Consider the following 11,609-nt stretch of genomic DNA (forward strand, 5'->3'; position numbering starts at 1 on the left):
ACTGTCTGTCTCGCTCTCAACTGCTGGATGAATGTGCTGTTGATGAATGAGAGAGGAGGCTAAACTGGACCTTTCTGGCATAAATGAGAATCATCATGTTTGATGCTAATGAAAAACAATATTTCAACACAATCTTTTCCAAGCACTGAAGTGGGAGTACTATAGTTTTGGGTAGGTTTATGGAGCCCGTGGATCTGAGCAGCTTGCAGTCATTTAGAAAACACTGTACTTTTACCAGTTTTGTGTATTTAGGAATCACCAAAGCCAAAATCCATGCCTGAACTTACCTGTAATGCATCTGTGTTTGTGTGTGTGTGTGTGTGCAGGGGGCCATACAGGCGAGCTGAGAGGATGACGATGGTGAGTGAGCTCCATAGTGTCTGATGGTTTGGTAATAATGGACGTCCCCAATGGCCAGCCCAGCGTCTCCACCTTCACAACCCCGGCCTCAGAGGTCAGGAAACACACAAATTAAACACGTGCTGTTTGCCTGCTTCACCCTGCATGTTTTATAAAGTAATCAAATGATAAAAACCTCCTTTCACTCATTTGTGTGTTTTCGTCTTTTGCCTATCCTGTCATTGTTTCCTCCAGAGGAGCAGCAGTTCTGAGTCCCTCAGTGAGAAGGGCCCCTCAGAGCTCAAGAGTTTTGACGCTGTGGTGTTCGACGTGCTGAAGGTCACGCCAGAGGAATATGCAGTAAGTCAAACTTCCCCCGGTGTGCGTGAGGCCTTTTGTGTGTTGTATTCGCACTCTTTTCACTTTTCATTGACCCAGATTAAGCAGGCATATTGAATGGGGAAAAAACAGGTTTTCCTTATTTTCTTGCCCATAGCTGATCACATGCCTGTTTCTAAAAGATAGCAACTTACCGATTTGAATACGCAACACAAGGCAGTTTTTCTTTTTTTCTTCACTGAATTTGTAATGCAAATGATTTATAAATCTGTTGTCGCCAAGAGAAGCTTTAAGGTCTCTGTGCTGTTTCTCATCAGTATAAAATCTCTATAGTTTAGTTCAGGGGTCTCCAAACTCGGTCCTGGAGGGCCGGTGTCCTGCAGAGTTTAGCTCCAACCCCAATCAAACACACCTGACCAGCTAATCAAGCTCTTACTAGGCATACTAGAAACTTCCAGGCAGGTGTGTTGAAGCAATATTATTATTAAAAAATATATTCGGATTCTCATCACTTGTGTTAAAACGATGTAATTTCAGAAACAATATAGTTTGGCAATGTCCTCCAAACTCTGTCCTGGAGGGCCGGTGTCCTGCAGGGTTTAGCTCCAACCTGAATCAATCACACCTGAACCAGCTAATCAAGGTCTTGCTAGGCACACTAGAAACTTCCAGACAGGTGTGTTGAAGCAAGTTGGAGCGAAACTCTGCAGGACACCGGCCCTCCAGGAGCGAGTTTGGAGACCCCTAATTTAGTTTAACGTTTAATGCAAAGAAATTAAGACAGCCATAAATACTGGTATTGTAATTTAACTGTTGTTCTGTAAACGAAAATTATTGTTGTTGTTCTTATAAAGATGTATATAGAGTATGAATAATAATAATATGTATTGTTGTTATTATGAATAAATGCCTTTTAATTTACAGTTCAGTGATATTATTGCCAAAGTAATATTTATTTGCTGATTTAAAAAAAGTTATAATTTAAATAAAAGTAAAATATTATTTTTGAATAATTATTATAAAAATATAATAATTATAATATTTATTATTAGTAGTATTCATTGTTTTTATTGTACAGTACAATATTACTGCAATTATTATTATGCTGTTGTTGTTGTTATTATATAGTCAAATATTAATAATTTTTTTTCTTTTTTTGTCCTTCACTGCTCACATGCCCGAAAATTTAACTCCAAAATGAAAATGTTCTAAAAAAAAAAAAACTGCTTACTGGTTTGAAAAGACATGATGGAGAGTTAATAATTACATAATTTAAATTTTTTGGTAAATTATTCATTTAACATCCTCAGGTTGTCCAATCATAAGTAAGTAATCACACTGCCAAATATGATTTTTGATCCAATCCATCCCAGATACTATTATTAAGGTGCCCAATAAAGTCCTCTATGATATAAACTACTCAAAAGAGAAGGAGGGTGATCACCCACAAAAATGTTCTTGTATCTTGTGATTTGTAGCAATGGCCCTGGTAACAGGTGTAAATGGAGCCAAAGAAACCTTAGAAAAACACATGGAAAACAGAAAGAGATATGAGCACAGAGAGAGAGTAGTAAATACTTCAGTACAGTTTCAGTAATAATTAACGATTATTTGGCTGACGATTGTGCAGGCAGCGAGTTTAAATTAAACACCAGAATCTGAGCAGGGCTATCAAGCTCTCCTTTCTCCGGTAATACAAGGACTCTGTTTCAAATGAAACTCTCAGCTGAACTCTCTTCTGAACTTGAAGAAAAGATACACAGCTGCTTGTTGACGCATACTTGCTTTAAAGGGATAGTTCACCCAAAAATGAAAATGTGATTTTTATCTGCTTACCCCCAGGGCATCCAAGATGTAGGTGACTTTGTTTCTTCAGTAGAACACAAACGAAGATTTTTAACTCAAACCGTTGCAGTCTGTCAGTCATATAATAGAGGTGAATTGGGAATCACGGCTTTGAGAGTAAAAAAAACATACACAAACAAAACCAAATTAAACCATGCGGCTCGTGACAATACATTGATGTGTAAAGACACGAAACGATCGGTCTGTGCAAGAAACTGAACAGTATTTATATTGTTTTTTAACCTCTGATTCACCCCAATGTCCGAACTGTCTCAACAGCCGGCGCATGACGTCGTCGTCGTCTTCGTGCTTTATGGCGGATCGCAGACTTATAAGTGCATTACCGGCACCTATCTCTCAAATGGACCATTGACACTCCTAATTGAGATTGTAAATAGAGTGTCAATGGTCCATTTGAGAGATAGGTGGCGGTAGTAGTAGGTAGGTAGCCCTGGGGGTAAGCAGATAAACATCAAATTTTCATTTTTGGGTGAACTATCCCTTTAATCAAGCCGCGATCTGTGGCGAATCACTCGCAGCTGGAGAACTGATTTGATTTTAGTATTTTATTTCTTCCTGTAGTCTGCTTATAATGTTACTCAATGTTTCTTGCACCACAAACACTCGTAATGAGTTTTTCATGATCATTTACTGCTTTCTTTATGATCCTCAAAATGAAATCAAACTGTTTTTGCTACTGTGCCTTTTAGACTTCTTCACATAGATGATCTGGATTATGATTGGCTAATCTCTTCACGTGACGAAAGGCGTTGTTCACACTAACGATTATTTAATACAAGTCAAATTACTAAGCAGGGCTGTATATCTCACTGATTTGATTCAGTTCTGACTTGCAGGCTCTCGATTCACTTTGATTTTGATTCGATTTAAGGGGCGATGGGCAGAAAAACGTAACACCAGACCGCCTGGAGAAAGTTACCCACTAAAGCATTTATTTTTTAAGAGAGCGGAGAACATTACCAGAATTTAGAGTGGCGCAATCCATCTTGTGAAACCAATGAGTCACAGAAAAGCCGTGTGTGGTCGATACTCGTGATCTGCAAACCGATTCAACGCCATCTGCAGTGAAAATGTTCACACTTCCAGTGATTAAAAACATCAGTTTCTGATCCCCCCCTCAATATTACATTTATCAAATAAAAATTGTAATTTAATCTGTACATTTTTCTTTTTTTGCATGCCCGTTTCTGCCACGGAAAAAAAAAAGAATAATTATGACTGTCCATCTCACCATTCAGATTTTTATTTCTTTATTTCTTTTTATAATTTTTATAGCATTTTTGAAGAAAAAAAAAGTCAGAATTGTGAGATATGAGCTCAAAATTCAGACTTTTATGTCTCGCAATTCTGAATTTCTTTTTCTTAATTCTGAATTTACATATTGCAGTTCTGTTTTTGATTTTAGTTTTTTTATTTCTGCCATGAAATAAAGAATAAAAAGACAATTGTGACTTCTTATCTCACAATTCTGACAAATTTTCTCACAATTGCAAGTTTCTATTCAAATTCTAACTTTATATCTCACAATTCTTACATTCAGTTTTTTTCTTCCTCCCCACCGTGGAATATATAAAGGGGAAAAAAAAAGTATTTGTAACTTTTTCATCTCACAATTCTGACTTTGTCTCAGATTTCTTAGAATAAACATCAGTATTGTAAGATAAACTTGCAATTGTGAGAAAAAAGTCAGAATTTTGAGATAAAAGAATCACAATCCCCTTTTAAAATTCATTTATTTTTTTATCCTGTAGTGGAAATAATCTTCTGTGATTTTTTTTATTATAATGTTTTTTTCTTCTTCCAGCCTAATGCTGAATACTAAAATAGTGTTAACATTTAAATCTGGGTGATTTTTAGCATCAGTTACTGTCAGCTTTATAATAATGAAAAACCTGAGCTGCTACGAAAGGCAAAATTAGATTGTAAATACTAGTCAGATGTCCAAAGCCAAGCAAAGCTTTTATTAGCGGTGTAATAAATGTGACATATCTGATAGTGTCACCAGGGGACGCTCTCTGTGTTTCTAACCCCAGTATGCGAGTAAATGCGCTGACCTGATTCTGCACACGCCTGCTTGAAAGTGTCTTTATCTGGGGTACAGAGTTTCTTTCTGTGCTTTATTATTTATGGCCCAACCCATTAACCTATATACGGTACATCATCCCAGTCCAAGTCTCAAGCCTGTGCTGAAGTGTGTTTTATTTATGCGCACACACACGCAACATTCATGCATGTGTGGAAAATGTCTTGTGAATGGCAACTGAGCAGTGGACAGAAGATGATATATTATTCATGTGTCTGTTAGAGTGTGTAGACCATTCACACGCTCTCATGTTAGGGTGGATAGTGAAGTCGACACAGAGTCTTCTTTCAACTAAGCCCATAAATACAGAAACTCTCCTGTATTTCACAACATCTCAAAGATAACATCTATGTCACCTCTAGTAAAAAAACAGTACAGAAAAATTCCTAAGTGAAATACTTTCCTCTTAAAACCCATTAAAAATGGGTGCCAACAGTGTCATATAAAACATATAAAGTTTTATGTTGTGTGCTGATCTGTCGTCTGTGCTGTCCTGCAGGGTCAGATCACTCTCAAATTACTAAGCAGGGCTGTATATCTCACTGATTTGATTCAGTTCTGACTTGCAGGCTCTCGATTCACTTTGATTTTGATTCGATTTAAGGGGCGATGGGCAGAAAAACGTAACACCAGACCGCCTGGAGAAAGTTACCCACTAAAGCATTTATTTTTTAAGAGAGCGGAGAACATTAACAGAATTTAGAGTGGCGCAATCCATCTTGTGAAACCAATGAGTCACAGAAAAGCCGTGTGTGGTCGATACTCGTGATCTGCAAACCGATTCAACGCCATCTGCAGTGAAAATTTTCACACTTCCAGTGATTAAAAACATCAGTTTCTGATCCCCCCCTCAATATTACATTTATCAAATAAAAATTGTAATTTAATCTGTACATTTTTCTTTTTTTGCATGCCCGTTTCTGCCACGGAAAAAAAAAAGAATAATTATGACTGTCCATCTCACCATTCAGATTTTTATTTCTTTATTTCTTTTTATAATTTTTATAGCATTTTTGAAGAAAAAAAAAGTCAGAATTGTGAGATATGAGCTCAAAATTCAGACTTTTATGTCTCGCAATTCTGAATTTCTTTTTCTTAATTCTGAATTTACATATTGCAGTTCTGTTTTTGATTTTAGTTTTTTTATTTCTGCCATGAAATAAAGAATAAAAAGACAATTGTGACTTCTTATCTCACAATTCTGACAAATTTTCTCACAATTGCAAGTTTCTATTCAAATTCTAACTTTATATCTCACAATTCTTACATTCAGTTTTTTTCTTCCTCCCCACCGTGGAATATATAAAGGGGAAAAAAAAAGTATTTGTAACTTTTTCATCTCACAATTCTGACTTTGTCTCAGATTTCTTAGAATAAACATCAGTATTGTAAGATAAACTTGCAATTGTGAGAAAAAAGTCAGAATTTTGAGATAAAAGAATCACAATCCCCTTTTAAAATTCATTTATTTTTTTATCCTGTAGTGGAAATAATCTTCTGTGATTTTTTTTATTATAATGTTTTTTTCTTCTTCCAGCCTAATGCTGAATACTAAAATAGTGTTAACATTTAAATCTGGGTGATTTTTAGCATCAGTTACTGTCAGCTTTATAATAATGAAAAACCTGAGCTGCTACGAAAGGCAAAATTAGATTGTAAATACTAGTCAGATGTCCAAAGCCAAGCAAAGCTTTTATTAGCGGTGTAATAAATGTGACATATCTGATAGTGTCACCAGGGGACGCTCTCTGTGTTTCTAACCCCAGTATGCGAGTAAATGCGCTGACCTGATTCTGCACACGCCTGCTTGAAAGTGTCTTTATCTGGGGTACAGAGTTTCTTTCTGTGCTTTATTATTTATGGCCCAACCCATTAACCTATATACAGTACATCATCCCAGTCCAAGTCTCAAGCCTGTGCTGAAGTGTGTTTTATTTATGTGCACACACACTCTCCACACGCACAACGTTCATGCATCAGTGGAAAATGTCTTGTGAATGGCAACTGAGCAGTGGACAGAAGATGATATATTATTCATGTGTCTGTTAGAGTGTGTAGACCATTCACACGCTCTCATGTTAGGGTGGATAGTGAAGTCGACACAGAGTCTTCTTTCAACTAAGCCCATAAATACAGAAACTCTCCTGTATTTCACAACATCTCAAAGATAACATCTATGTCACCTCTAGTAAAAAAACAGTACAGAAAAATTCCTAAGTGAAATACTTTCCTCTTAAAACCCATTAAAAATGGGTGCCAACAGTGTCATATAAAACATATAAAGTTTTATGTTGTGTGCTGATCTGTCGTCTGTGCTGTCCTGCAGGGTCAGATCACTCTCATGGATGCTCCAGTGTTCAAAGCCATCCAACCTGAGGTAAGTCTATTGTTCATGATAGCACTGTGCTAACTTATGCACAGTGTCCAAATGTTACACTTTGCCACTCCTTCCAGTTGCAGGTGAATAAAGAAAATTTGCTGTGCATGGAAAAAAGAAATGAGAGTTTGCATTGTTTTTATTAATATCATTGTTATTGTTGTTTTATTATTATCATTGCTTATATATATAAATATAGCATGTATAGTATATGTAGTATGTTGCTGATTATGATGGAGTTATTTTTGATGTGTATATATATGTATATAATTTTATTGTTATTTTTATAAAACATTGAATGACATATCATGATTCATGTATGATATGTATATTTTAATTGTATTATTTATTTTAGTGCCGGGCAACGATTAATCGCGAATAATCGCATCCAAAATAAAAGTTTGTGTTTATATAGTATATGTGTGTGTACTGTGTATATTTATTATGTATATACATAAATACACACACATATGGTATATATATTGAAAATATTTACATGTATAGATTTGTTCATTTAATTTCTATTATATATAAATATATTTAATTTATAAACATAATATATTTTTCTTAAATATATGCATGCATTTGTGTGTAATTATATATGCGTAATAAATATACACAGTACACACACATATATTATGTAAACAAACTTTTATTTTGGATGTGATTATTCGCGATTAATCGTTGCCCAGCACTAATTCATTCATTTATTTATTTCTAAATACATTTGCTCTCCTACAATTACAGTCAATTCCCGATGGACAAAATCATGGACAAAAACTCTCTTTTTTACCCCCCTTTTCCCCCTCATTCAATAGACTTTCTCACTCTGATATAGAAAAAAAGTTGGTCAGTTTCCATTTCATGTTGACTTTAAAGTGTTGTCACATTAGAGACAGAAAAAAGAATGGATAAACCACTGATGGTAAAACTTCGCTTAGGGGAAGTTGTTGGAACATAGCAGATGTGCAAGTTGCAGCGGAAGCTTTTTTATTTGGTAGCTGGTTATGGTTATTATTTGAATTGCTCACTTCACAAAGGTGAGGTCAAGACTGCTCAAAACATGATGTTGCTATTACTAACACAGTTAGCAGCCAACTGGTGAGTAACTTTTTATTTACACGCCAAAGGCATTTTTTTCTCTTTTAGTGCAGAATGTTTATTTTGGTCAGTCCCAAACCAAATTTGTTTGTGTGTGCAAATGTTTACTTGGTTAAACTAGCTGAAAGCCATTGCTTTGTGTGATTCCTGTGTGACGGACTCACAGGGCTGTCGCTGACTGAAATATCATACTCGCACTGTCAGCCATACTGATTTAATTTATGAAACCAGCCACTATTAAAGGGGTCATATGATGCGATTTCAAGTTTTATTTTGGATGTGATTATTCGCGATTAATCGTTGCCCAGCACTAATTCATTCATTTATTTATTTCTAAATACATTTGCTCTCCTACAATTACAGTCAATTCCCGATGGACAAAATCATGGACAAAAACTCTCTTTTTTACCCCCCTTTTCCCCCTCATTCAATAGACTTTCTCACTCTGATATAGAAAAAAAGTTGGTCAGTTTCCATTTCATGTTGACTTTAAAGTGTTGTCACATTAGAGAGAAAAAAGAATGGATAAACCACTGATGGTAAAACTTCGCTTAGGGGAAGTTGTTGGAACATAGCAGATGTGCAAGTTGCAGCGGAAGCTTTTTTATTTGGTAGCTGGTTATGGTTCTTATTTGAATTGCTCACTTCACAAAGGTGAGGTCAAGACTGCTCAAAACATGATGTTGCTATTACTAACACAGTTAGCAGCCAACTGGTGAGTAACTTTTTATTTACACGCCAAAGGCATTTTTTTCTCTTTTAGTGCAGAATGTTTATTTTGGTCAGTCCCAAACCAAATTTGTTTGTGTGTGCAAATGTTTACTTGGTTAAACTAGCTGAAAGCCATTGCTTTGTGTGATTCCTGTGTGACGGACTCACAGGGCTGTCGCTGACTGAAATATCATACTCGCACTGTCAGCCATACTGATTTAATTTATGAAACCAGCCACTATTAAAGGGGTCATATGATGCGATTTCAAGTGTTCCTTTCTCTTTGGAGTGTTACAAGCTGATTGTGCATAGATAAGATCCCTGAAGTTGCAAAGACTAAAGTCTCAAATATTTTCTTATTCTTAATATTATTTATCAAAGTTAAGACTCTGCCACGCCCCCCTAAAACGGCTCGTTCTAACACGCCCCCACATATCTACCTCACTATGTGGAAATATTTGCATAATGCGGCCCAAATGTGCACGCAAAGAAAGAAGGCGTGGTTTCAGTAACCGCAGTTAGTGTTGAAGCAGCATGTCAGGGAGACGCTGTGTGTTTCAGTGCGGAGATCTGCCATTAACCTTTTATTTTGTTCTCAGAGTGGGTAGCGATTGGTTTGGTTATATCTCAGTAGGTGATTTTCCTCATCACAGATTCTGAACTCTACACTAGGGGCTCGGATTTGTTACACATGGAGAACTTGATTCAGCAGAAGTTATTTTTATTGGCACGTCTTGGTGGTCGTTGGTGCTGGAGACACAATGCAGAAAGCACACTTACTTAGCTCTGTGTGTGTTGGCTCGGATATCCACATCTGTGTTTGTGTATGTTGCTAAGCTGCTACCTCCACAGGTTGCTGACTCATTAAGTCACTGTTTGCCAGTGTGACCTCATGAGAGATTGCGCTTGTGTTGGTGCCGGGTTTAAGTTAGGTACATTCCCGATGAACAATCGTGGTGAATATGTTTGATGGTTAATTTCATTGTTCTTGAAGTCCTATCATGGAATCAGGCAGCTTTTCTCCCGTTACTGACAACTGCCGGGAATTAAATCTCTCTGTGTGGTTGAATGCATATCAGAGTTTGTTTTTGTGTTTTAATGGTGCTAACAGGTCGTTTGAAACCGATTCTCTACTGGAAAATGTCTGAGCGCTTGGTGTAATTATGTAACGCATGGTTGCATAATTATGGTCAGGAGTTTCCAAATGTGAATTTCCAAGCGTGGCCGATATGTCGTATATGAGACTGTCACGACGGCTTTACTCTTGGCACTTAGACGTTTCATAGACGGCAGAACAGGTGGAGTTGAGTGTTCATGTTCGTGTTTTGGAGATTTAGCATGTCAGATTGATGTTTATCCAATGGTGTGTTGTTGCCAAATACACATTGTTAAATATTATTTTAAAAGCTTTTCCATTCTTGTTCAGTCAATCAGTCACGCCATGCATGCGAGACAGAGGATCAACACAATTTTCAGATGATTGGCATCTGAGTCTGTAATGACTTCTGTGTTTGGATGCAAAATCAGGTGTACAAAGCGTGACGGACTAGGAAAGATTCAAACTTCTGCTGTCAGAGGCCATATTAATGATGTTTTCTAGGGTCACTGCTCATGAGTGATGCTCACCTTATTTCAGGTGTCCTGAGTTGATTTGTTTTTGGCATTGTAGACCATTCACCGCCTCCTGCTGTGTTTGGTTGACTTGATTGTTTCTGTCCAGTTTCCCAGTCTCAAACCAACTGGACTGTGATTTTTTTTTTTTTTTTTTTTTTTTTGTGTCTTTTTTTTTTTTTTTTTTTTTTTTTTCTTCCAATAAAACTTTGATTTGGATCCCTTTTGTGTGCTGTATTGGTTTTTAAATTAAATGTTAATAACTAGCTATCTCACAAATTTTTGCTCACTCAGTGTTTTTATTTTATTTTACAGCGTTACCAGAGTTGCCCATATACCACACCCTGTTACAAAACAGTAGGGCTATTGCAGACAGAAACAATACTGTACTACATCGATGTTTCCTGTCGGCTCAATTTTTGAGTGGACTTTGCCGTTCCGATTCGCATGAACGGTATACGAGTGGAGCGACTGAGCGGAGTGCACACGCATAGAGCGGGATAATATGCAGTATTACGCAGAGCGTCACATACAGTCTATGGTCACACCACGTGATGGTGAAACCTGAGCGGTGAACTAATTTTCTGCAGCCGAAATTTCGGTGCATCATTATTGGCGACATCAGAAATTGATATTATATAATAGATGCTTTTTTGAACATTTTAGCAATTTAAAAATATTAAAGGGATCATTTGATGCTTTTTTTAAAGATCATTATTTGGTGTATTTGGTGTAACAGAATATGTTGACATGCTTTAATGTTCAAAAAACACATTATTTTTCAAATACTCTACATTATTGTAGGTCCTCTATGCCCCGCCTCTCTCAAACGCTTCGTTTTCTACAAAGTCCCTCCTTCCGACAAGCGCAGTCTGCTCTGATTGGCCAGCTGACCCAGTGCATTGTGATTGGCCGAACACTGCAAGCACTCGTCGGAAATGTAACGTCCCTTACCATAATCGCCAGCTTCATCTTTCAAAATAAATGTAAAGACAGAGCCCGAAAGGGGAACAGAGTCTCGTGACAGACACCGTATTGAATATGTGTTTGCAGTACACGGTTAAGACAGCTGACTCCACTGTGATGTGTCTCACTCTCTCTCTCTCACACTCTCTCTTTCTCTCTCTTTCTCTCTCTCTCTTTCTCTCTCTTTCTCTCTCTCTCTCTCTCTCTCGCTCTCTC

General features: G+C 36.9%; 1 protein-coding gene across 1 annotated transcript in view; it reads left to right on the forward strand.

Annotated features, from left to right (window-relative positions):
• Positions 1-331: 331 nt before the first annotated feature.
• ralgps2 (Ral GEF with PH domain and SH3 binding motif 2) overlaps positions 332-11,609 on the forward strand; it is an 85,300-nt gene continuing 74,022 nt past the window's right edge. Inside the window, exons 1-3 of the mRNA XM_016289046.1 lie at positions 332-454; positions 595-699; positions 6,954-7,004. Of these exons, the coding sequence (XP_016144532.1) occupies positions 398-454; positions 595-699; positions 6,954-7,004 (213 nt within the window). The 5' untranslated portion in view covers positions 332-397. The remainder of the gene's footprint in view (positions 455-594; positions 700-6,953; positions 7,005-11,609) is intronic.

This window comes from Sinocyclocheilus grahami, unplaced genomic scaffold (genome assembly GCF_001515645.1).
Source record: "Sinocyclocheilus grahami isolate Dianchi unplaced genomic scaffold, SAMN03320097.WGS_v1.1 scaffold239.1, whole genome shotgun sequence".
NCBI lineage: Eukaryota > Metazoa > Chordata > Actinopteri > Cypriniformes > Cyprinidae > Sinocyclocheilus > Sinocyclocheilus grahami.